The sequence below is a fragment of the Bombina bombina genome, chromosome 4 (assembly GCF_027579735.1).
Source record: "Bombina bombina isolate aBomBom1 chromosome 4, aBomBom1.pri, whole genome shotgun sequence".
In the NCBI taxonomy this organism is placed as follows: domain Eukaryota; kingdom Metazoa; phylum Chordata; class Amphibia; order Anura; family Bombinatoridae; genus Bombina; species Bombina bombina.
This window is the reverse complement of record NC_069502.1, coordinates 454,824,520-454,851,950: the sequence shown is the minus strand read 5'-3', so window position 1 is coordinate 454,851,950 and position 27,431 is coordinate 454,824,520. Positions and strand designations below refer to the sequence as shown.

The 27,431-nt window shown below is 41.9% G+C and overlaps 1 protein-coding gene across 1 annotated transcript in view; it reads left to right on the top strand.

The window, feature by feature from the left end:
- Window positions 1-27,431, top strand: part of PSMD1 (proteasome 26S subunit, non-ATPase 1) — a 318,662-nt gene that overhangs the window by 282,090 nt on the left and 9,141 nt on the right. Inside the window, exon 23 of the mRNA XM_053710308.1 lies at window positions 22,060-22,200. Coding sequence (XP_053566283.1) covers window positions 22,060-22,200 — 141 coding nt within the window. The remainder of the gene's footprint in view (window positions 1-22,059; window positions 22,201-27,431) is intronic.

Genomic DNA, 27,431 nt, shown 5'->3' with positions numbered 1-27,431 from the left:
TGGGTATTCGCACAAGTGATGAATGAAGCAGTGGACTCTCCTCCCCTTTAGATGGAAAACATAAATTATGCTTACCTGATAATTTCATTTCCATTGTAGGGAGGAGAGTCCACTGCACCCGCCTGTTCTCCGGTGGGCGGACCTAAATTTATTTTTTGTTCTTCTGGCACCGTTTATGCCCTGATATTTCTCATACTGTTCCTTGTTCCCTTGGCAAAATGACTGGGGGATGAGGGAAGTGGGGGAGGTATTTAAGCCTTTGGCTGGGGTGTCTTTGCCTCCTCCTGGTGGCCAGGTTCTTAATTCCCACAAGTGATGAATGAAGCAGTGGACTCTCCTCCCCACGATGGAAATTAAATAATCAGGTAAGCAAAATTTATGTTTCCAAACGTGAAATTCTACTAGAATATATTGCAAGCTTTAAATAAACAATAAAAAAATAAAATGGATACTATTATAAGAAAACATCTATCTTGTAACTATGCAAGTGCACGTCTGCTAGTCATAAATTCACAAATCTACAAAAGTTCTCGTTATATACTATTACTCTGGTATGGAAGAAGAATATCACTTATTTCATGTTAATACAGAACCAATATAGTAGTAACGGAAGGGAGGTTGAATTGCCCCCTGAAATTCATTATACATTGAGCTATATCAGCATGGAATTTTTTTTTATAAGGAGGTTCTTTATCAGGCCTAACTTGTAGCAACTACAATTATGTGAAATGATTCTAAAGGGCAAGTAAATGCGTTAATTAAAACATCCTATTAAACTCCATAGGGATTTATCTAAGCAAGAAACTATACAAATCATATGAGCCCAAATGACTAGTAGGGCAAATTCAACAAGGCTAATTAGTGGCTGGTTAAAGAGGAAGAACTCCAACTATGAGATCCCAAATTGTCACTTCAAAAGAAGACAATGACCCATAAGGTGAAATTTAAGCTGACATCAAGGTGTCCCGTCGCCCCAGAAAACAGGACAAAGCGAGCATGTACAGACCTTAATTGCCACAGCACTTTTCCATTTTCTGTCCGTTTGGGGCCAAGGCTATTTTTGCGGTGTTTGTGTTTAGCTGTAATTTTCCTCTTATTCATTTACTGTACCCACACATATTATATACCTTTATTCTCGCCATTAAATGGACTTTCTAAAGATACCATTATTTTCATCATATCTGATAATTTACTATAAAAATTTTTATAAAATATGAGGAAAAAATGGAAAAAACACACTTTTTCTAACTTTGACCCCTCAATCTGTTACACATCTACAACCACCAAAAAACACCCATGCTAAATAGTTTTTTAAATTTTGTCCTGAGTTTAGAAATACCCAATCTTTACATGTTCTTTGCTTTTTTTGCAAGTTATAGGGCAATAAATACAAGTAGCACTTTGCTATTTCCGAAACCACTTTTTCTTCTATAAGGTACGACGAGTCCACGGATTCATCCTTTACTTGTTGGATATTATCCTCCTGCTAACAGGAAGTGGCAAAGAGCACCACAGCAGAGCTGTCTATATAGCTCCTCCCTTAACTCCACCCCCCAGTCATTCTCTTTGCTTACTCTAAGTACTAGGAAGGGTAAAGTGAAAGGTGATAAAATGTTAGTTTTTATTTTCTTCAAGCAAGAGTTTTTTATTTTAAATGGTACCGATGTGTACTATTTACTCAGGCAGCAGATGGATGAAGACTTCTGCCTGGAGGCTGATGATCTTAGCATTTGTCACTAAGATCCAGAGCAGTTCCCACAGAATGGCTGAGGAGTACAAGAAACTTCAGTGTGAGGAACGTTTTCATGCTATAAGCAGTGAGGTATGTTCAGTCATTTTTTTCTGGAGAGACTGTGGTATTTCAGAATTGGCTGACAGTATCCCCATGAGGGAAAGGGTAAGCAGTAATCCTAAAAGATATAGAGAGGGGTATTACTAAGCTTGCATAAGGGGCTAATAAAAAATGGTTGACACTGAGTTTGAATGTTTGTGGGCAAACGTTTTTTGAACTGGGAGTGCTGATAACGTTTTTGGCAATAACGTTTTTTGAGACTTTATTGAGTGTACACTTGGCTTCTGTCTTGGGTTTCAGAACCCACATGGCTAGTTTGAGACCGCTCTGGTGCGGTTCATTTGGGCTGAAAAAACATTGAGTGAGATGGGCGGGGCCTATTTTCACGCCTCAGTTGCGCAGTTGTATTTGCAAAGCAAGCAGCAAGCTCCAACTCCAGTGAGCCCTTGTGGAAGTGTTGGGCCAAATCGAAGCTTTAACCCCATTTTTCCAATCCCTGAGGGCAGGTAGGCGCCACAGCAGGGCTGTGGCGAGGTGCAGGGGGTGTTTTTCCGGTTTTAGGCCTTATTAACTATCCGGTTTTTCACAGTAAAGGGTTAAGTGTTCCTTTCTTTGTGGGGCAAACTTAGCTGCATAAATTAATTCTTATATCAAAAAATTGAAACGATTGGTGTATTTTAAAGCAGTTTTGCAAAACGTGTATGCTTTTTCTCTTGTTAAGTGTATTCAGTCCACGGGTCATCCATTACTTATGGGATATATTCCCTTCCCAACAGGAAGTTGCAAGAGGATCACCCAAAGCAGAGCTGCTATATAGCTCCTCCCCTCACATGTCATATCCAGTCATTCTCTTGCAACCCTCAACATAGATGGAGGTCGTGAGAGGAGTGTGGTGTTTTATACTTAATTATTTCTTCAATCAAAAGTTTGTTATTTTTAAATGGCACCGGAGTGTGCTGTTTTTTTCTCAGGCAGTATTTGGAAGAAGAATCTGCCTGCGTTTTCTATGATCTTAGCAGAAGTAACTAAGATCCACTGGCTGTTCTCGCACATTCTGAGGAGTGGGGTAACTTCAGAAAGTGAATAGCGTGCGGGGTCTCCTGCAAATAAGGTATGTGCAGTAAAATATTTTTCTAAGGAATGGAATTGACTAAGAAAATACTGCTGATACCGATGTAATGTAAGTAAAGCCTTAAATGCAGTGAAAGTGACTGGTATCAGGCTGATTAATGTATATGCAGTAAAGTAATTTTCTAAGGAATGAAATTTGACTAAGAAAATGCTGCTACTACTGAAGTAATGTAATAAGCCTTAAATGCAGTAGAAGGACTGGTATCAGGCTTATCAATAGAGATACATACTCTTTAAAAACAAAAGGATGTTTAAAACGTTTGCTGGCATGTTTAATCGTTTTTGTGAGGTACATTGGTGATAACATTTATTGGGGCATGAATTTTTCCACATGGCTGACTTATATTTCTGCATAGAAACAGTTAACTGAGGCTTCCCACTGTTGTAATAATGAGTGGGAGGGGCCTATTTTAGCGCTTTTTTGCGCAGTAAAAATTCAGTCTCTGTCTTCCTGCTTCTTCCTGCATGACCCAGGACGTCTCTAGAGAGCTCAAGGGACTTCAAAAGTCATTTTGAGGGAGGTAATCAGTCACAGCAGACCTGTGACAGTGTGTTTGACTGTGTTAAAAAACGTTTTTTTCTTATTGATTATCCGATTTGGGTATTAAGGGGTTAATCATCCATTTGCAAGTGGGTGCAATGCTCTGCTAACTTAATACATTTACTGTGAAAATTTGGTTGCTATAACTGATTTGGTTCATTGTTATTTCAACTGTGACAATTTTTTGTGCTTCTTAAAGGCGCAGTAGCGTTTTATATAGTGCTTGTAAATTTATTTTAAAGTGTTTTCCAAGCTTGCTAGTCTCATTGCTAGTCTGTTTAAACATGTCTGACACAGATGAATCTGTTTGTTCACTATTTTTGAAGGCCAGTGTGGAGCCCCATAGAAATATGTGTACTAAATGTATTGATTTCACTTTAAATAATAAAGGTCAGTCTTTATCTGTAAAGGAATTATCACCAGACAACGAGGGGGAAGTTATGCCGACTAACTCTCCTCACGTGTCAGTACCTTCGCCTCCCGCTCAGGAGGCGCGTGATATTGTGGCGCCAAGTACATCAGAGACGCCCATACAAATCACTTTACAAGACATGGCTACTATTATGAATAATACCCTGACAGAAGTATTATCTAAATTGCCAGAATTAAGGACAGAACGCGCTGGTGCTGTGAGAGCCATGTCAGATACTGCGTCACAGTTTGCAGAACATGAGGACGGAGAGCTTCATTCTGTGGGTGACGGATCTGATCCAGGGAAACCGGATTCAGAGATTTCTAATTTTAAATTTAAGCTTGAGAACCTCCGTGTATTGCTAGGGGAGGTTTTAGCGGCTCTGAATGACTGTAACACAGTTGCAATTCCAGAGGAATTATCTAGGCTGGATAGATACTATGCGGTGCCGGTGTGTACTGACGTTTTTCCTATACCTAAAAGGCTTACAGAAATTATTAGCAAGGAGTGGGATAGACCCGGTGTGCCCTTTTCCCCACATCCTATATTTAGGAAAATGTTTCCAATAGATGCCACTACACGGGACTTATGGCAAACGGTCCCCAAGGTGGAGGGAGCAGTTTCTACTTTAGCTAAGCGTACCACTATCCCGGTGGAGGATAGTTGTGCTTTTTCGGATCCAATGGATAAAAAATTAGAAGGTTACCTTAAGAAAATGTTTGTTCAACAAGGTTTTATCTTACAGCCCCTTGCATGCATTGCGCCTGTCACTGCTGCTGCGGCATTCTGGTTTGAGTCTCTAGAAGAGGCCATTCACACAGCTCCATTGGATGAAATTATGGACAAGCTTAAAGCATTTAAGCTAGCTAATGCATTTGTTTCTGATGCCATTGTACATTTAACTAAACTAACGGCTAAGAACTCCGGATTCGCCATCCAGGCGCTCAGAGCGCTATGGCTTAAATCCTGGTCAGCGGACGTGACTTCTAAATCTAAATTGCTTAATATTCCTTTCAAGGGGCAAACTTTATAGGGGCCCGGCTTGAAAGAAATTATCGCTGACATTACTGGAGGTAAGGGTCATACCCTTCCTCAGGACAGGGCCAAATCAAAGGCCAAACAGTCTAATTTTCGTGCCTTTCGAAACTTCAAGGCAGGAGCAGCATCAACTTCCTCCGCTCCAAAACAGGAAGGAACTGTTGCTCGTTACAGACAGGCCTGGAAAACTAACCAGTCCTGGAACAAGGGCAAGCAGGCCAGAAAACCTACTACTGCCCCTAAGACGGCATGAAGGGATGGCCCCCTATCCGGAAACGGATCTAGTGGGGGGCAGACTTTCTCTCTTCGCCCAGGCGTGGGCAAGAGATGTCCAGGATCCCTGGGCGTTGGAGATCATATCTCAGGGATATCTTCTGGACTTCAAAGCTTCTCCTCCACAAGGGAGATTTCATCTTTCAAGGTTATCAGCAAACCAAATAAAGAAAGAGGCATTTCTACGCTGTGTACAAGACCTCCTAGTAATGGGGGTGATCCACCCAGTTCCGCGGACGGAACAAGGGCAAGGATTTTACTCAAATCTGTTTGTGGTTCCCAAGAAAGAGGGAACCTTTAGACCAATCTTGGACCTAAAGATCTTAAACAAATTCCTCAGAGTTCCATCATTCAAAATGGAAACTATTCGAACCATCCTACCCATGATCCAAGAGTCAGTACATGACCACAGTGGACTTAAAGGATGCCTACCTTCACATACCGATTCACAAAGATCATTATCGGTACCTAAGATTTGCCTTTCTAGACAGGCATTACCAGTTTGTAGCTCTTCCCTTCGGGTTAGCTATGGCCCCGAGAATTTTTACAAAGGTTCTGGGCTCGCTTCTGGCGGTTCTAAGACCGCGAAGCATAGCGGTGGCTCCGTATCTAGACGACATTCTGATACAAGCATCACGTTTTCAAATTGCCAAGTCTCATACAGAGATAGTTCTGGCATTTCTGAGGTCGCATGGGTGGAAGGTGAACGTGGAAAAGAGTTCTCTATTACCACTCACAAGAGTCTCCTTCCTAGGGACTCTTATAGATTCTGTAGAGATGAAAATTTACCTGACGGAGTCCAGGTTATCAAAACTTCTAAATGCTTGCCGTGTCCTTCGTTCCGTTCCACGCCCGTCAGTGGCTCAGTGCATGGAAGTAATCGGCTTAATGGTAGCGGCAATGGACATAGTGCCATTTGCGCGCCTGCATCTCAGACCGCTGCAATTATGCATGCTAAGTCAGTGGAATGGGGATTACTCAGATTTGTCCCCTCTACTAAATCTGGATCAAGAGACCAGAGATTCTCTTCTCTGGTGGCTTTCTCGGGTCCATCTGTCCAAGGGTATGACCTTTCGCAGGCCAGATTGGACGATTGTAACAACAGATGCCAGCCTTCTAGGTTGGGGCGCAGTCTGGAACTCCCTGAAGGCTCAGGGATCGTGGACTCAGGAGGAGAAACTCCTCCCAATAAATATTCTGGAGTTAAGAGCAATATTCAGTGCTCTTCTAGCTTGGCCTCAGTTAGCAACACTGAGGTTCATCAGATTTCAGTCGGACAACATCACGACTGTGGCTTACATCAACCATCAAGGGGGAACCAGGAGTTCCCTAGCGATGTTAGAAGTCTCAAGGATAATTCGCTGGGCAGAGTCTCACTCTTGCCACCTGTCAGCGATTTACATCCCAGGCGTGGAGAACTGGTAGGCGGATTTTCTAAGTCGCCAGACTTTTCATCCGGGGGAGTGGGAACTTCATCCGGAGGTGTTCGTTCAGCTGGTTCATCGTTGGGGCAAACCAGAACTGGATCTCATGGCGTCTCGCCAGAACGCCAAGCTTCCTCGTTACGGATCCAGGTCCAGGGACCCGGGAGCGGCGCTGATGGATGCTCTAGCAGCCCCTTGGGTTTTCAACATGGCTTATGTGTTTCCACCGTTTCCGCTGCTGCCTCGACTGATTGCCAAGATCAAACAGGAGAGAGCATCGGTGATTCTGATAGCGCCTGCGTGGCCACGCAGGACCTGGTATGCAGACCTAGTGGACATGTCGTCCTGTCCACCATGGTCTCTGCCTCTGAGGCAGGACCTTCTTATACAGGGTCCTTTCAACCATCCAAATCTAAATTCTCTGAGGCTTACTGCATGGAGATTGAACGCTTGATCCTATCAAAGCGTGGCTTCTCGGAGTCAGTTATTGATACCTTAATACAGGCACGGAAGCCTGTTACCAGAAACATTTACCATAAGATATGGCGTAAATATTTATATTGGTGCGAATCCAAGAGTTACTCATGGAGTAAGGTTAGGATTCCTAGGATATTGTCCTTTCTACAAGAGGGTTTAGAAAAGGGCTTATCTGCTAGTTCGTTAAAGGGACAGATTTCTGCTCTGTCTATTCTTTTACACAAACGTCTGGCGGAAGTTCCAGACATCCAGGCTTTTTGTCAGGCTTTGGCTAGGATTAAGCCTGTGTTTAAAACTGTTGCTCCGCCGTGGAGCTTAAACTTGGTTCTTAAAGTTCTTCAAGGTGTTCCGTTTGAACCCCTTCATTCCATTGATATTAAGCTTTTATCTTGGAAAGTTCTGTTTTTGATGGCTATTTCCTCGGCTCGAAGAGTCTCTGAGTTATCTGCCTTACATTGTGATTCTCCTTATCTGATTTTCCATTCAGACAAGGTAGTTCTGCGTACTAAACCTGGGTTTTTGCCTAAGGTAGTTTCTAACAGGAATATCAATCAGGAGATTGTTGTTCCATCATTATGTCCTAATCCTTCTTCAAAGAAGGAACGACTTTTGCATAATCTGGACGTAGTCCGTGCCCTGAAGTTCTATTTACAGGCAACTAAAGATTTTCGTCAAACTTCTTCCCTGATTGTCGTTTACTCTGGACAGAGGAGAGGTCAAAAAGCTTCGGCAACCTCTCTCTCCTTTTGGCTTCGTAGCATAATACGTTTAGCCTATGAGACTGCCCGACAGCAGCTCCCTGAAAGAATTACAGCTCATTCCACTAGAGCTGTGGCTTCCACCTGGGCCTTTAAGAATGAGGCCTCTGTTGAACAGATTTGCAAGGCTGCGACTTGGTCTTCGCTTCACACCTTTTCAAAATTTTACAAATTTGACACTTTTACTTCTTCGGAGGCTGTTTTTGGGAGAAAGGTTCTACAGGCAGTGGTTCCTTCCGTTTAAGTTCCTGCCTTGTCCCTCCCATCATCCGTGTACTTTAGCTTTGGTATTGGTATCCCATAAGTAATGGATGACCCGTGGACTGAATACACTTAACAAGAGAAAACATAATTTATGCTTACCTGATAAATTTATTTCTCTTGTAGTGTATTCAGTCCACGGCCCGCCCTGTCTTTTTTAAGGCAGATCTAAATTTTAATTAAAACTCCAGTCACCACTGCACCCTATGGTTTCTCCTTTCTTGTCTTGTTTCGGTCGAATGACTGGATATTACATGTGAGGGGAGAGCTATATAGCAGCTCTGCTTTGGGTGATCCTCTTGCAACTTCCTGTTGGGAAGGGAATATATCTCATAAGTAATGGATGACCCGTGGACTGAATACACTACAAGAGAAATAAATTTATCAGGTAAGCATAAATTATGTTTTTTTCTCTTAAAGGCGCAGTACCGTTTTTTAAGATTGTTATTTTTTCACTAAATAAAGTGTTTCCAAGCTTGTTTGTGGTCATTACTAGCCTGTTCAACATGTCTGACATTGAGGAAAGCCAATGTTCAATGTGTTTGGAAGCCATTGTGGAACCCCCACTTAAAATGTGTCCCTCATTCACTGAAAGGGCAATAAATTGCAAAGAACATATTTTAGCTACTAAAAGTATGTCGCAGGATGATTCTCAGTCAGAAGGGAATCGGGTTATGCCATCTAATTCTCCCGAAGTGGCACAACCATTAACGCCCGCACAAGCGACACCAAGGACTTCTAGTGCGTCTAATTCTTTCACCCTGCAAGATATGGCCGCAGTTATGAATACTACCCTCACAGAGTTTTTATCTAAGCTGCCTGGGTTGCAGGGGAAGCGCAGTAGGTCTAGTGTGAGAGTAAATGCTGAGCCCTCTGACGCTTTATTAGCCATATCCGATGTACCCTCACAATGTTCAGAGTTGGGGGTTAGGGATTTGCTGTCTGAGGGAGAGATTTCTGATTCAGGAAAAATGTTCCCTCAGACAGACTCAGATATGACGGCTTTTAAATTTAAACTAGAACACCTCCACTTGTTGCTCAGGGAGGTTTTAGCGACTCTGGATGATTGTGACCCTATTGTAGTTCCAGAGAAATTGTGTAAAATGGACAGATATCTAGAGGTTCCTGCTTACACTAATGTTTTTCCGGTCCCTAAGAGGATTTCGGACATTGTTGATAAGGAGTGGGATAGACCAGTTATTCCCTTTTCTCCCCCTCCTACTTTTAAGAAAATGTTAACCATATCAGACACCATGCGGGTTTCGTGGCAGACGGTCCCTAAGGTGGAGGGAGCTATTTCTACCCTGGCTAAGCGTACAACTATACCTATTGAGGACAGTTGTTCTTTCAAAGATCCTATGGATAAAAAATTAGAGGGTCTCCTAAAGAAAATATTTATTCATCAGGGTTTTCTTCTGCAACCTATAGCATGCATTGTTCCTGTAACTACTGCAGCTGTTTCTTGGTTCGAGGCTCTAGAGGAGGCTCTTCAGGTTGAGACCCCATTAGATGATATTCTGGATAGAATTAAGGCTCTCAAGCTAGCTCATTCTTTCATTACAGATGCCGCTTTTCAACTGGCTAAATTAGCGGCAAAGAATTCAAGTTTTGCCATTTTAGCGCGTAGAGCATTATGGCTTAAGTCCTGGTCTGCTGACGTGTCATCAAAATCTAAGGTTTTAGCCATCCCTTTCAAGGGTAAGACCCTATTCGGGCTGAACTGAAAGAGATCATTTCAGACATCACTGGAGGAAAAGGCCATGCCCTTCCTCAGGATAAGACAAATAAGATGAGGACCAAACAAAATAATTTTCGTTCCTTTCGAAACTTCAAAGGTGGTCCCTCTTCCTCCTCCCCTGCTGCAAAACAGGAGGGGAATTTTGCTCAATCCAAGTCAGTCTGGAGACCTAACCAGACTTGGAACAAAGGTAAACAGGCCAAGAAGCCCGCTGCTGCCACCAAGACAGCATGAAGGGGCAGCCCCTGATCCGGGACCGGATCTAGTAGGGGGCAGACTTTCTCTCTTTGCTCAGGCTTGGGCAAGAGACGTTCAGGACTCCTGGGCCTTAGAAATTGTGACCCAGGGGTATCTTCTAGACTTCAAAGATCCCCCTCCAAGGGGGAGATTCCATCTTTCTCGATTTTCTGTAAACCAGACAAAAAGAGAGGCGTTCTTACGCTGTGTAGAAGACCTATATACCATGGGAGTAATCTCTGCCCAGTTCCAATCTGTTTGTGGTTCCCAAAAAAGAGGGAACCTTCAGACCAATTTTAGATCTCAAGATCCTAAACAAATTCCTCAGAGTCCCATCCTTCAAGATGGAGACCATTCGGACTATTTTACTAATGATCCAGGAGGGTCAATATATGACCACCGTGGATTTAAAGGATGCGTATCTGCACATCCCTATCCACAAAGAAATCAAAGATTTTAAGCACCTGCCGAGCTCTTCATTCCATTCCTCGGCCGTCAGTGGCTCAGTGTATGGAGGTAATCGGACTAATGATAGCGGCAATGGACATAGTTCCGTTTGCTCGCTTGCATCTCAGACCACTGCAACTATGCATGCTCAAACAGTGGAATGGGCATACATCTGGATCAAGAGACCAGAGCCTCTCTTCTGTGGTGGTTGTCACAGGATCATCTGTCCCAGGGAATGTGTTTCCGCAGGCCAGCATGGGTCATAGTGACGACGGACGCCAGCCTATTGGGCTGGGGTGCAGTCTGGAATTCCCTGAAAGCACAGGGAGTGTGGACTCAGGAGGAGGCTCTCCTCCCGATAAATATTCTAGAACTGAGAGCGATATTCAACGCGCTTCAGGTGTGGCCTCAGCTGGCTTCGGCCAGATGCATAAGATTCCAGTCGGACAATATCACGACTGTAGCATATATCAATCATCAGGGGGAACAAAGAGTTCTCTAGCGATGATAGAGGTTACCAAAATAATTTGATGGGCAGAGACTCACTCTTGCCATCTATCAGCAATCTATATCCCAGGAGTGGAGAACTGGGAAGCGGATTTTCTAAGTCGTCAGACTTTTCATCCGGGGGAGTGGGATCTCCATCCGTAGGTGTTTGCACAATTGATTCATCAATGGGGCACACCAGAATTGGATCTGATGGCGTCTGGTCAGAACGCCAAATTTCCTTGTTACGGGTCCAGATCAAGGGAACCTCAAGCAGTACTGATAGATGCTCTAGCAGTACCTTGGTCGTTCAACCTGGCTTATGTGTTTCCACCATTTCCTCTCCTCCCTCGTCTGATTGCCAGAATCAAACAGGAGAGAGCTTCAGTGATTTTGATAGCACTTGCGTGGCCATGCAGGACTTGGTATGCAGACCTGGTGGACATGTCATCTCTACCACCATGGACACTACCTCTGAGACGGGACCTTCTCATTCAAGGTCCGTTCCAGCATCCAAATCTAGTTTCTCTGTGGCTGACTGCCTGGAGATTGAACACTTGATTTTATCCAAGCGGGGATTCTCTGAGTCGGTCATAGATACCTTGATTCAGGCTCGAAAGCCTGTCACTAGGAAGATTTATCATAAGATATGGCGTAAATATCTTTATAGGTGTGAATTAGAGCTGCGCATCTTCACTTGTCTCATGATTTGATTACGATTATCATCGTAACGATTCGATTCTACGATGCATCGCGATGCATCACGATTACTGCACTTTTTCTGCCCATTTTTTTAATTTTTCAGAAAAAAAATTCAAGCAGTCAAAATATTGAAATAAACTCTTTTTATTTTATTAGCTCAAAAAAGGACACTTTTCCTGTGGCAAAGTCTGAACACAGCAGACAACAACAGTTTATAGAACAGTAAATACTAAATGGCAATTGTTGTATTGGTTTGGAAACAATATTATGGCATCAAACTGTAGTTACAGAGTAGTGTAAAAACTAGTGCAGTGCTCGCAGTGTACTTCTTCAATAAAAGAAAATATTTAAATGTATATTTTATATATATAGTACACTATACAGTTGTAAAGAAACATGAACAACAAATAAATGTCTAACCTATCTATGTTGGTTTTAATTTAATGTCTTTACTTACTTAGTAATAATATAATAATAGACATTAAATTAAAATAGGTTAAGCTTAAGTTACCACCATAATACCTTATTTCTTATTTGTGTGAAAATTATCCTCCTCAGAAAACAAAACGTAAATCCCTTATATACGGTACAAAATTACAGGTGCACTCCACTGTGCCTTCATGACTGTCAATTTGTGGCAAACAAACATCACATGAATCTGGAAGACAACACACAGCATAGAGTGTGCACACAACACACACATGTGACATATACAATTAGTTTACACAGTTACAGTAGTCTAGAGATATTTAAAACAAGTAGCATTGAACTGAACTACTATAACTACAGTTTCTTCTTGATGATTATATTATCTTTATGGGATCACAAATATAATTAGTTTGGTATTAGTTACTGTTAAAGCAGTACTACACACAACTGAACAGTGACTGAGTCTGTCACTGAACAGTACACACAGTCACAGTCACACACAAACAAACAATACATAAAAAAGCCCACAGATATCAAGGAGTAAATCATGGTGAAGAAAGGGTGGCACGTGACGCCACTCACCTGAGGTGTGTGTGCTTTATTTTTGTATTGTGCTGTTGTGTGTGACTGTGTGTGTGCTGTGTACTGTCTGTACAGTATATTTGTGATCCAATAAAGATTTACTCAAGGTTTACTCAAGGCTTTTCCTTCCCCTAATAATAGTGGTTTGGCTTCAGTGGTCTCACTCTCTGCACACTCATAGACAGTTAGACACTAGACAGACACTAGACAGACACAAACAAAAACATTCAAAGGCACCACAGCCAGTCAGCCACAGTCACACTCATAGACAGACACACATGTCATACAAACAAAAACATTCAAAGGCAGTTAAGGCACTCAGTCTCACAGTCACACACACTCATAGATAAATACAAACAACATTCAAACTGGCACTCACAGTCACACTCACACACTCATAAAGACAGTTAGACAGTACAGTCACACACATTGTTATTGTTAACTGGTTGGTTATATTAGGTTAACCCCTACAGATCTGCCTGGGAGTGGGATGGCATTTGGGATCATAAACAAAACATATGATATCTTTCTTAAAGGGTCTATTTAAAATAGACCATTTTTAGTGTGAATATGCAATTCAATTATGCAGCAGCCTGAGCCTCAGTCAGTAGTAAGTACATAACGTTAAGTAATATTGATAATAATTTAATTGTACCCCTTTTCTCCAACATAGGTGTGTCCGGTCCACGGCGTCATCCTTACTTGTGGGATATTCTCTTCCCCAACAGGAAATGGCAAAGAGCCCAGCAAAGCTGGTCACATGATCCCTCCTAGGCTCCGCCTTCCCCAGTCATTCTCTTTGCCGTTGTACAGGCAACATCTCCACGGAGATGGCTTAGAGTTTTTTAGTGTTTAACTGTAGTTTTTATTATTCAATCAAGAGTTTGTTATTTTAAAATAGTGCTGGTATGTACTATTTACTCTGAAACAGAAAAGAGATGAAGATTTCTGTTTGTAAGAGGAAAATGATTTTAGCAACCGTTACTAAAATCGATGGCTGTTCCACACAGGACTGTTGAGAGGAATTAACTTCAGTTGGGGGAACAGTGAGCAGACTTTTGCTGCTTGAGGTATGACACATTCTAACAAGACGATGTAATGCTGGAAGCTGTCATTTTCCCTATGGGATCCGGTAAGCCATTTTTATTACAAGTAAATAAGGGCTTCACAAGGGCTTGTTAAGACTGTAGACATTTTCTGGGCTAAATCGATTCATATATAAACATATTTAGCCTTGAGGAATCATTTTAATCTGGGTATTTTGTAAAATAATATCGGCAGGCACTGTTTTGGACACCTTATTCTCTAGGGGCTTTCCCTAATCATAGGCAGAGCCTCATTTTCGCGCCGGTATTGCGCACTTGTTTTTGAGAAGCATGACATGCAGTCGCATGTGTGAGGAGCTCTGATACATAGAAAAGACTTTCTGAAGGCGTCATTTGGTATCGTATTCCCCTTTGGGCTTGGTTGGGTCTCAGCAAAGCAGATACCAGGGACTGTAAAGGGGTTAAAGATAAAAACGGCTCCGGTTCCGTTATTTTAAGGGTTAAAGCTTCCAAATTTGGTGTGCAATACTTTTAAGGCTTTAAGACACTGTGGTGAAATTTTGGTGAATTTTGAACAATTCCTTCATACTTTTTCGCAATTGCAGTAATAAAGTGTGTTCAGTTTAAAATTTAAAGTGACAGTAACGGTTTTATTTTAAAACGTTTTTTGTACTTTGTTATCAAGTTTATGCCTGTTTAACATGTCTGAACTACCAGATAGACTGTGTTCTGAATGTGGGGAAGCCAAGGTTCCTTCTCATTTAAATAGATGTGATTTTTGTGAAAATGATGCCCAAGATGATTCCTCAAGTGAGGGGAGTAAGCATGGTACTGCATCATCCCCTCCTTCGTCTACACCAGTCTTGCCCACTCAGGAGGCCCCTAGTACATCTAGCGCGCCAATACTCCTTACTATGCAACAATTAACGGCTGTAATGGATAATTCTATCAAAAACATTTTAGCCAAAATGCCCACTTATCAGCGTAAGCGCGACTGCTCTGTTTTAGATACTGAAGAGCATGAGGACGCTGATGATAATGGTTCTGAAATGCCCCTACGCCAGTCTGAGGGGTCCAGGGAGGTTTTGTCTGAGGGAGAAATTTCAGATTCAGGGAAAATTTCTCAACAAGCTGAACCCGATGTGATTTCATTTAAATTTAAGTTGGAACATCTCCACGCTCTGCTTAAGGAGGTGTTATCCACTCTGGATGATTGTGAGAATTTGATCATCCCAGAGAAACTATGTAAAATGGACAAGTTCCTAGAGGTCCCGGGGCCCCCAGAAGCTTTTCCTATACCCAAGCGGGTGGCGGACATTGTAAATAAAGAATGGGAAAGGCCCGGTATACCTTTCGTCCCTCCCCCCATATTTAAAAAATTGTTTCCTATGGTCGACCCCAGAAAGGACTTATGGCAGACAGTCCCTAAGGTCGAGGGGGCGGTTTCTACTTTAAACAAACGCACCACTATACCCATAGAAGATAGTTGTGCTTTCAAAGATCCTATGGATAAAAAATTAGGTTTGCTTAAAAAGATGTTTGTTCAGCAAGGTTACCTTCTACAACCAATTTCATGCATTGTCCCTGTCACTACAGCTGCGTGTTTCTGGTTCGATGAGCTAGAAAAGGCGATCGATAGTGATTCTCCTCCTTATGAGGAGATTATGGACAGAATCCGTGCTCTCAAATTGGCTAATTCTTTCACCCTAGACGCCACCTTGCAATTGGCTAGGTTAGCGGCGAAAAATTCTGGGTTTGCTATTGTGGCGCGCAGAGCGCTTTGGTTGAAATCTTGGTCAGCGGATGCGTCTTCCAAGAACAAATTGCTTAACATTCCTTTCAAGGGGAAAACGCTGTTTGGCCCTGACTTGAAAGAGATTATTTCTGATATCACTGGGGGTAAGGGCCACGCCCTTCCTCAGGATAGGTCTTTCAAGGCCAAAAATAAACCTAATTTTCGTCCCTTTCGTAGAAACGGACCAGCCCCAAGTGCTACGTCCTCTAAGCAAGAGGGTAATACTTCTCAAGCCAAGCCAGCCTGGAGACCAATGCAAGGCTGGAACAAGGGAAAGCAGGCCAAGAAACCTGCCACTGCTACCAAGACAGCATGAAATGTTGGCCCCCGATCCGGGACCGGATCTGGTGGGGGGCAGACTCTCTCTCTTCGCTCAGGCTTGGGCAAGAGATGTTCTGGATCCTTGGGCACTAGAAATAGTCTCCCAAGGTTATCTTCTGGAATTCAAGGGGCTTCCCCCAAGGGGGAGGTTCCACAGGTCTCAATTGTCTTCAGTCCACATAAAGAGACAGGCATTCTTACATTGTGTAGAAGACCTGTTAAAAATGGGAGTGATTCATCCTGTTCCATTAGGAGGACAAGGGATGGGGTTCTACTCCAATCTGTTCGTAGTTCCCAAAAGAGAGGGAACGTTCAGACCGATCTTAGATCTCAAGATCCTAAACAAGTTTCTCAAGGTTCCATCGTTCAAAATGGAAACCATTCGAACAATTCTTCCTTCCATCCAGGAAGGTCAATTCATGACCACGGTGGATTTAAAGGATGCGTATCTACATATTCCTATCCACAAGGAACATCATCGGTTCCTAAGGTTCGCATTCCTGGGCAAGCATTACCAGTTCGTGGCACTTCCTTTCGGATTAGCCACTGCTCCAAGGATTTTCACAAAGGTACTAGGGTCCCTTCTAGCGGTACTAAGACCAAGGGGCATTGCAGTAGTACCTTACTTGGACGACATTCTGATTCAAGCGTCGTCCCTTCCTCAAGCAAAGGCTCACACGGACATAGTCCTGGCCTTTCTCAGATCTCACGGATGGAAAGTGAACGTAGAAAAGAGTTCTCTATCTCCGTCAACAAGGGTTCCCTTCTTGGGAACAATAATAGACTCCTTAGAAATGAGGATTTTTCTGACAGAGGCCAGGAAAACAAAACTTCTAAACTCTTGTCAAACACTTCATTCCGTTCCTCTTCCTTCCATAGCGCAGTGCATGGAAGTAATAGGTTTGATGGTAGCAGCAATGGACATAGTTCCTTTTGCGCGCATTCATCTAAGACCATTACAACTGTGCATGCTCAGTCAGTGGAATGGGGACTATACAGACTTGTCTCCGACGATACAAGTAAATCAGAGGACAAGAGACTCACTCCGTTAGTGGCTGTCCCTGGACAACCTGTCACAAGGGATGACCTTCCGCAGACCAGAGTGGGTCATTGTCACGACCGACGCCAGTCTGATGGGCTGGGGCGCGGTCTGGGGACCCCTGAAAGCTCAGGGTCTTTGGTCTCGGGAAGAATCTCTTCTACCGATAAATATTCTGGAACTGAGAGCGATATTCAATGCTCTCAAGGCTTGGCCTCAGCTAGCAAAGGCCAAGTTCATACGGTTTCAATCAGACAACATGACGACTGTTGCGTACATCAACCATCAGGGGGGAACAAGGAGTTCCCTGGCGATGGAAGAAGTGACCAAAATCATTCAATGGGCGGAGACTCACTCCTGCCACCTGTCTGCAATCCACATCCCAGGAGTGGAAAATTGGGAAGCGGATTTTCTGAGTCGTCAGACATTACATCCGGGGGAGTGGGAACTCCATCCGGAAATCTTTGCCCAAATTACTCAACTGTGGGGCATTCCAGACATGGATCTGATGGCCTCTCGTCAGAACTTCAAGGTTCCTTGCTACGGGTCCAGATCCAGGGATCCCAAGGCGACTCTAGTAGATGCACTAGTAGCACCTTGGACCTTCAAACTAGCTTATGTATTCCCGCCGTTTCCTCTCATCCCCAGGCTGGTAGCCAGGATCAATCAGGAGAGGGCGTCGGTGATCTTGATAGCTCCTGCGTGGCCACGCAGGACTTGGTATGCAGATCTGGTGAATATGTCATCGGCTCCACCATGGAAGCTACCTTTGAGACGAGACCTTCTTGTTCAAGGTCCGTTCGAACATCCGAATCTGGTCTCACTCCAGCTGACTGCTTGGAGATTGAACGCTTGATCTTATCAAAACGAGGGTTCTCAGATTCTGTTATTGATACTCTTGTTCAGGCCAGAAAGCCTGTAACTAGAAAAATTTACCACAAAATATGGAAAAAATATATCTGTTGGTGTGAATCTAAAGGATTCCCTTGGGACAAGGTAAAAATTCCTAAGATTCTATCCTTTCTTCAAGAAGGATTGGAGAAAGGATTATCTGCAAGTTCCTTGAAGGGACAGATTTCTGCCTTGTCTGTGTTACTTCACAAAAAGCTGGCAGCTGTGCCAGATGTTCAAGCCTTTGTTCAGGCTCTGGTTAGAATCAAGCCTGTTTACAAACCTTTGACTCCTCCTTGGAGTTTCAACTTAGTTCTTTCAGTTCTTCAGGGGGTTCCGTTTGAACCCTTACATTCCGTTGATATTAAGTTATTATCTTGGAAAGTTTTGTTTTTGGTTGCAATTTCTTCTGCTAGAAGAGTTTCAGAATTATCTGCTCTGCAGTGTTCTCCTCCTTATCTGGTGTTCCATGCAGATAAGGTGGTTTTACGTACTAAACCTGGTTTTCTTCCGAAAGTTGTTTCTAACAAAAACATTAACCAGGAGATAGTCGTGCCTTCTTTGTGTCCGAATCCAGTTTCAAAGAAGGAACGTTTGTTGCACAATTTGGATGTTGTTCGCGCTCTAAAATTCTATTTAGATGCTACAAAGGATTTTAGACAAACATCTTCCTTGTTTGTTGTTTATTCTGGTAAAAGGAGAGGTCAAAAAGCAACTTCTACCTCTCTCTCTTTTTGGATTAAAAGCATCATCAGATTAGCTTATGAGACTGCCGGACGGCAGCCTCCTGAAAGAATCACAGCTCATTCCACTAGGGCTGTGGCTTCCACATGGGCCTTCAAGAACGAGGCTTCTGTTGATCAGATATGTAAGGCAGCGACTTGGTCTTCACTGCACACTTTTACCAAATTTTACAAGTTTGATACTTTTGCTTCTTCTGAGGCTATTTTTGGGAGAAAGGTGGTGCCTTCCATTTAGGTGACCTGATTTGCTCCCTCCCTTCATCCGTGTCCTAAAGCTTTGGTATTGGTTCCCACAAGTAAGGATGACGCCGTGGACCGGACACACCTATGTTGGAGAAAACAGAATTTATGTTTACCTGATAAATTACTTTCTCCAACGGTGTGTCCGGTCCACGGCCCGCCCTGTTTTTTTAATCAGGTCTGATAATTTATTTTCTTTAACTACAGTCACCACGGTATCATATGATTTCTCCTATGCAAATATTCCTCCTTTACGTCGGTCGAATGACTGGGGAAGGCGGAGCCTAGGAGGGATCATGTGACCAGCTTTGCTGGGCTCTTTGCCATTTCCTGTTGGGGAAGAGAATATCCCACAAGTAAGGATGACGCCGTGGACCGGACACACCGTTGGAGAAAGTAATTTATCAGGTAAACATAAATTCTGTTATTGTGGTCTTTCAGTAAGTACTAGGCAAGTAGGCAATGGCATTGGCAAAATGTACGAAGTTTTGGTAACTAAACTATAAGTTATTAGTTTCTCACCATAGGTCTCCTCCTCTGTCTCCCACAAAATAAAAATGAGCCCGCCGTGTAACTGTATACCGCCGTGTATACTCGAAGTCGGAATCGTCATCACCATCATCAATCTCAGGCAACAGTGAGTCCTGCTTTGCTCCTACTGCATAACTTCGGCACTTCCAGAGACCGCCCATGGAGCGCCCATGTTGCTTTATTGGGTAACGTGACGTCAAAACGCTGTACCGCGCACTTTCTGTTACTTGTCCTGGAGGCTGGGTCACGTGGGTAACGTGAATCAATTCTCGCGCCTCACTGCATCGATGCAGAATCGTTTCATGCCGCATCGCGATGCATCGTCAAAACGATTATTTTTGACAGCCCTAGTGTGAATCCAAAGGCTACTCATGGAGTAAGATCAGGATTTCTAGGATTTTGTCCTTTCTCCAAGAAGGATTGGAGAAGGGGTTATCAGCTAGTTCCCTAAAGGGACAGATATCTGCTTTGTCAATTTTACTGCACATGCGTCTGGCAGATGTTCCAGACGTTCAGTCGTTTTGTCAGGCTTTAGTTAGAATCAAGCCTGTGTTTAAACCTGTTGCTCCGCCATGGAGTTTGAGTTTAGTTCTTAAAGTTCTTCAAGGGGTTCCGTTTGAACCTATGCATTCCATAGATATTAAGCTTCTATCTTAGAAAGTTCTGTTTTTAGCTGCTATCTCTTCGGCTCGAAGAGTTTCTGAACTATCTGCATTGCAATGCGACTCGCCTTATCTTGTTTTTCATTCTGATAAGGTGATTTTGCGCACCAAACCTGGATTTCTTCCTAAGGTTGTTACTAATAAGAATATTAATAAGGAACTTGTTGTTCCTTCCCTGTGTCCTAATCCTTCCTCTAAGAAGGAGCGTCTGTTGCACAACTTGGACGTGGTTCGTGCTTTGAAGTTTTACTTGCAAGCGACCAAAGATTTACGTCAAACATCTTCTCTGTTTGTTGTCTATTCTGGAAAGCGTAGAGGTCAAAAAGCTATGGCTACCTCTTTCTTTTTGGCTGAAAAGCATCATCCATTTGGGCTTTTAAAAATGATGCTTCTGTTGAACAGATTTGTAAGGCTGCGACTTAGTCTTCACTTCATACCTTTTCCAAATTTTACAAATTTGATACTTTTGCTTCTTCGAATGACTATTTTTGGGAGAAAAGTTCTTCAAGCAGTGGTGCCTTCTGTTTAGGCATCTGTCTTGTCCCTCCCGTTCATCCGTGTCCTATAGCTTTGGTATTGTATCCCACAAGTAAAGGATGAATCCGTGGACTCGTCGTACCTTATAGAAGAAAAGTAAATTTATGCTTACCTGATAAATTAATTTCTTCTATGGTACGACGAGTCCACGGCCCGCCCTGTCATTTTAAGACCGATTTTATTTTTTTATTTTAAACTTCAGTCACCTCTGCACCTTTTAGTTTCTCCTTTTTCTTCCTGTACCTTCGTTTGAGTGACTGGGGGGTGGAGCTAAGGGAGGAGCTATATAGACAGCTCTGCTGTGGTGCTCTTTTCCACTTCCTGTTAGCAGGAGGATAATATCCCACAAGTAAAGGATGAATCCGTGGACTCGTCGTACCATAGAAGAAATTAATTTAATTTATCAGGTAAGCATAAATTTACTTTTCTTCCTGTTCCAGCTGAATGGAGTAACACTCACCAGTCTTCATAATTACACACATTGTTTTATTTAGTGACGTTTCATGGCATAGGTGACCCCTTCTTCAGACAAACCACAGTAAAATCATAGCCAACGATAAATATATGTATTTAAATACACAAACACACTCATACATATATATTACTATATAGTGAACAAACCATGGCACACTTGCTCATGGTGGCTTGCAAAAAATGTTGTTGAAATGTATTCCTGCATTACCCTTTATATTCCGCGCTATTTGGTTTATAGGTAAATAAAGCGTATTCCTTGCTTTTATGTCAGCCATGTCTGCATTTTCGCTTTATAAATACGTTGTATGTATTGTTACACTGCAGTTCCTATTTATATAGTTATCACAACGTGCAAGAATTTAGGCACTATTATTGGTTTTCCCAGCATTTGTGTGTTTGCAAATAAGCATGCACTACTTTTTTGTCATTTCTTTTGCCAGTTGAATAGATTTTGTTTTTCTATATTGCCCTTTTGAGAGAAAAAAATTGTTGTTCACTATTCAATTGTGTTTCAAGAAGCATTGTTTCCTGGTATACCAGTTACCCCTATAGATTATATTAGAGCTAAAATCCATAACTAGAGTCAATGCTGTGTAGTCTGTAAGGCTGTATTTACTGATGCATTGGAGCTGTAATTAAACAGATTTTTATAGATTTCCTTCTTATACTACTAGGCTTTCTTTTTGTTTTCATCCTAAGGGAATGTACGTGCTCCAGTTTACCTTAGAGCAGATGCTGTTTAATCTGAGATTGTGACAAGTAGCCTAGTTTTGTATATAAGAGCCCTTTTAGTTAATACAGAATTAAATTTATATTGGTTTTCCTTTCTATTCTTCAAAGCTCTTTTATAGGGGTCCCTGTACCTCATCCTATGTAGATAAATTAGTGTTTAGATCCTAGTTCCATGATTTCTGCATTTCATCTGGTTAGATGTATTCCATCCAGGTTTTATGATCCCTTATATTTCTTTACTTATTCTGTAAATTGTGTTGAATGTTTGTAGCGCTGATCATATTTTGAAGTTTTAACTTATTATTTATCTTTATTCACAGGATGAGACAGAGAAAAAAGAAGAGAAAAAGAAAGAGCCAGAACCAAATTTCCAGCTACTGGAGAACCCAGCACGTGTAATGCCAGCTCAGTTGAAAGTGCTCACCATGCCTGAAGGTTCCAGATACCAACCATTCAAACCAGTGAGTAATAAAGGGAATGTTTATATTAAGTGTGGGGTGTGTGCATGTGAAGGCAGTAACAAAGCAGTATGTGTGTACACCAACTAGCTGTGTGGCAGTGATCCTAGTGTTTTGCTGAGATGCTAGGCATTTGTTTTTACAGAGCTTACATAAGGCTTAGATAGTAATATTTAAAGGGGCAACATACAATCTACTAGCAATGCTTCTTTAGGTTACACTGGGCAACAGACATTTGGGCCTTGCATATTCCCATGGTATTCATAGATATCTGCAAGAGGCTGACCTTACAGTTTGCAAGCAGCTAGTGTTATATGAGAGAAATGTATTACATGGAATAGCAGTTGTTGGCAGTTACACAGAAGCAAAATAAATTGCATGAGTGATGATGAGCAGAGAATACACTGGGGAGCAAGAACGTAAAAGAATTGCAACAGGGAGAGCTTGTTGAATGTGTGTGACAGGTAAAACCTAGTGAGAAATAAGAGCAATGTAAGAGCAGTGTAGATAGTTTGAGGGACTTATTATGCACTAGATTTCTTTCATGTAATTGGCAAGAGTCCATGAGCTAGTGACGTATGGGATATACACTCCTACCAGGAGGGGCAAAGTTTCCCAAACCTCAAAATGCCTATAAATACACCCCTCACCACACCCACAATTCAGTTTTACAAACTTTGCCTCCTATGGAGGTGGTGAAGTAAGTTTGTGCTAAGATTTCTACGTTGATATGCGCTTCTCAGCATTTCGAAGCCCGATTCCTCTGAGTACAGTGAATGTCAGACGGATATGAAGGGAGCATCACCTATTGAATATTATGGTTTTCCTTGCGGGAAATCTTTTTCATAGGTTCTCTGTTATCGGTCATAGAGATTAATCTCCTACCTCCCTTTTCAGATCAATGATATACTCTTATTCCATTACCTCTACTGATAACCGTTTCAGTACTGGTTTGGCTATCTGCTATATGTGGATGGGTGTCTTTCGGTAAGTATGTTTTCATTACTTAAGACACTCTCAGCTATGGTTTGGCACTTTATGTATTAATATAAAGTTCTAAATATATGTGTTGTACTTATATTTGCCATGAGTCAGGTTTATGTATATTTCCTTCTGCAGACTATCTGTTTCATATTTGGGAAAAAACATATTTAGGAAAATATTTTTCTTACCTGGGGTATAGTCTTTTTTTCAAATTGACTGCTTTTTCATTACATTTTCACAGGCAAAATTAGGCTTGCGAGGTCGTAAAATGCTGATGTTTATTTCATAATTTTTGGCTCGAGAAATTTTTTGGTGCGAAGATACGTCCGGTGGCGCAAAATTGTAATTTCCAGCGTCTTACTTGACGCCGAGTTTCCTTGCACAAGGTTACATCTGCAATGACGCGAGTGTGTCATTTCCGGCTGTTTTTAGTGGCAAAAAAATTCATTTTGCGTTGTGCGTCATACTTGGTGCCAAATAATTTATTTTTTTAAAACCCCATTCCTATGTGCCTCTTGCCTTTTTCTATGTCAGAGGGCTATGCTGTTTGCATTTTTTCCCATTCCTGAAACTGCCATATAAGGAAATTGATAAGTTTGCTTTATATGTTGTTTTTTCTCTTACATTTGCAAGATGTCTCAATCTGATCCTGTCTCAGAAACCACTGTTAGAACCCTGCAGTTGTTAACAGTTCTACCAAAGCTAAGTGTATCTGTTGTAAATTTGTGGAGATTATATCTCCAGCTGTGGTATGTAATAGTTGTCATGATAAGCTTTTACATGCAGAGAATGTATCCATCAGTAATAGTACAACGCCTGTTGTTCCTTCAACATCTAATGTACATGATATCCCTGTGAATATAAAAGATTTTATTGCTGATGCGATTCAGAAGGCTTTGTCTGCTATCCCGCCTTTTAATAAACGTAAAAGGTCTTATAAAACTTCTCATAAAGTTGATGAAATTTCAAATGACCGACAACATACTGAATTATCCTCATCTGATGAGGATCTATCTGATTCAGACGATCCTTCCTCAGATATTGATACTAACAAATCTACTTATTTATTTAAAATGGGGTATATTCGTTCCTTGTTAAGAGGTGTTGATTACATTGGATATTGAGGAAACTAGTCCTCTTGATACTAAAACTAGTAAACGTTTAAATTCTGTTTATAAACCTCCTGTGGTTACTCCAGAGGTTTTTCTAGTTCCTGATGCTATTTCTGATGTTTATAAGGAATGGAATAGGCCTGGTACTTCTTTTATCGCTCCTTCAAGTTTTAAAAAATTGTATCATTTGCCACCAGTTAGTTTGGAGTTTTGGGGAAAGATCCCCAAAGTTGATGGGTCTATTTCTACTCTTGCCAAACGTACTACTATTACTATGGAAGATAGTACTTCCTTTAAGGACCCTTTAGATAGGAAACTTGAATCTTATCTAAGGAAAGCTTATTTATATTCTGGCTATCTTCTCAGGCCTGCCATTTCTATGGCTGATGTTGCAGCTGCATCAACTTTTTGGTTGGAAAGTTTAGCGCAACAGGAAATGGATCCTGATTTGTCTAGCATTGTTCGCTTGCTTCAACATGCTAATCATTTTATCTGTGATGCCATTTTTTATATCAAAATTGATGTTAAATCTATGTCTTTAGCTATTTTAGCTAGAAGAGCTTTGTGGCTCAAATATTGGAATGCTGACATGGTATCTAAGTCTATTTTACTATCTCTTTCTTTCCAAGGTAATAAGTTATTTGGTTCTCAGTTGGATTTGATTATTTCAACTGTCACCGGGGGAAGGGAGTTTTTTTGCCTCAGGATAAAAGACCTAAGGGTAAATCTAAAGCTTCTAACCGTTTTCATTCCTTTCGACAAAATAAGGAAGAGAAACCTAATCCTTCCCCCAAAGAATCTGGTTCCAATTGGAAACCTTCTTCAAGTTGGAGTAAATCCAAACCGTTTAAGAAACCAAAGCCAACCCCCAATTCTGCGTGAAGGTGCGGCCCTCATTCCAGCTCAGCTGGTAGGGGGCAGATTAAGATTCTTCCAAAACTTTTGGGTAGATTCTGTCCAAAATCAATGGATTCAGAGTATTGTCTCTCAAGGGTACCGAATAGGATTCAGAGTAAGACATCCTGTGAGAAGATTTTTTTTCTCTCACGCATCCCAGCAAATCCAGTAAAGGCTCAGGCTTTTCTGAAGTGTGTTTCAGACCTGGAGCTTTCAGGGGTAATCATACCAGTTCCGTTTCAGGAACAGGGTCTGGGGTTTTATTCAAATCTATTCATTGTCCCAAAGAAAGAAAATTCATTCAGGCCAGTTCTGGATCTGAAAATTTTGAATCGTTTTGTAACAGTGCCCACTTTCAAAATGGTGATTATAAGGACTGTTCTGCCTTTTGTTCAACAAGGGCATTATATGTCCACGATAGACTTACAGGATGCATATCTTCATATTCCGATTCATCCAAACCACTATCAGTTTCTGAGATTCTCTTTTCTAGACAAGCATTACCAATTTGTCGCTCTTCCATTTGGCCTAGCGACCGCTCCAAGAATCTTTTAAAAGGTTCTCGCTTCCCTACTCTCTGTAATCAGAGAACAGGGTATTGCGGTGTTTCCTTATTTGGACGATATCTTGGTACTAGCTCAATCTTTACATTCTGCAGAATCTCACACAAATCAACTAGTGTTGTTTCTTCAAAGACATGGTTGGAGGATCAATTTACCAAAAAGTTATTTGATTCCTTGGTCACCTTTTTAGGTTTCCAGATAGATTCAGTGTCCATGACTTTGTCTCTAACAGACAAGTGACAATTAAAATTGGTTTCAGCTTCAGTCTCAAACATTCCCTTCAGTAGCTATGTGCATGGAAGTTTTAGGTCTCATGACTGCAGCATCGGCCGCGATCCCCTTTGCTCGTTTTCATATGAGACCTCTCCAGCTTTGTATGCTGAATCAATGGTGCAGGGATTATAAAAAGATATAACAATTGATATCCTTAAATCCCAATGTTCGACTCTCTCTGACTTGGTGGATAGATCACCATCGTATAGTTCAAGGGGGCTCTTTTGTTCGTCCAACCTGGACTGTGATCACAACAGATGCAAGTCTTTCAGGTTGGGGAGCTGTCTGGGGATCTCTGACAGCACAAGGGCTTTGGAAATCTCAAGAGGCAAAGTTACCAATCAATATTTCTCTTGTTAAGTGTGTTCATTCCACGGGTCATCCATTACTTATGGGATATATTCTCCTTCCCAACAGGAAGTTGCAAGAGGATCACCCAAGCAGAGCTGCTATATAGCTCCCCCCCTCACATGTCATATCCAGTCATTCTCTTGCAACCCTCAACAACGAAGGAGGTCGCGAGAGGAGCTGGAGTTTTTACTTAACTATTCTTCAATCAAAAGTTTATTTTAAATGGCACCGGAGTGTGCTGTTTTTTCTATCTCAGGCAGTATTTGGAAGAAGAAACTGCCTGCGTCTTTTTCTATGATCTTAGCAGGGGTAACTAAGATCCACTGACTGTTCTCGACATTCTGAGGAGTGGGGTAACTTCAGAAACTGGGAATAGCATGCGGGGTCCTCCGCAAATGAGGTATGTGCAGTACATTATTTTCTGGGAATGGAATTGACTAAGAAAATACTGCTGTTACCGTATGATGTAAGTACAGCCTTAAATGCAGTAGTGGCTACTGGTATCAGGCTGATATTGTATGCGCAGTCGAGTTATTTTCTAGGGTCTAGAATTTGACTGAGAAAATACTGTTAAAACTGAAATAATACTTAAGCCTTATCTGCAGTGGTAGCGACTGGTAGCAGGCTTAGTGATAACTTTGCATGACATTGGAAAATGTTGTTTTTTAATAAAACGTTTACTGGCATGTTATTCGTTTTTGTGAGGTACTTTGGTGATAAATCTCTTTGGGCATGATTTTTTCCACATGGCTAACATATATTTTCTGCATGGAAATCGTTACATCAGGGCTCCCACTGTTGTAATAGGAGTGGGAGGGACCTTGTTTAAGCGCCTTGTTGCGCAGTTAAAATTCTAGCACAGTCTTCCTGCTTCTTCCTCCTTGATCCAGGATGTCTCTAGGGAGCTCAGGGGTCTGCAAAATTCATTTTTGAGGGAGGTAATCAATCACAGCAGATCTGTGACAGTGTGTTTGACTGTGATTAAAAGCGTTAAATCTTAATTGATATCCGTTTTATCCGTTTTGGGTATTGAGGGGTTAATCATCCTTTTGCT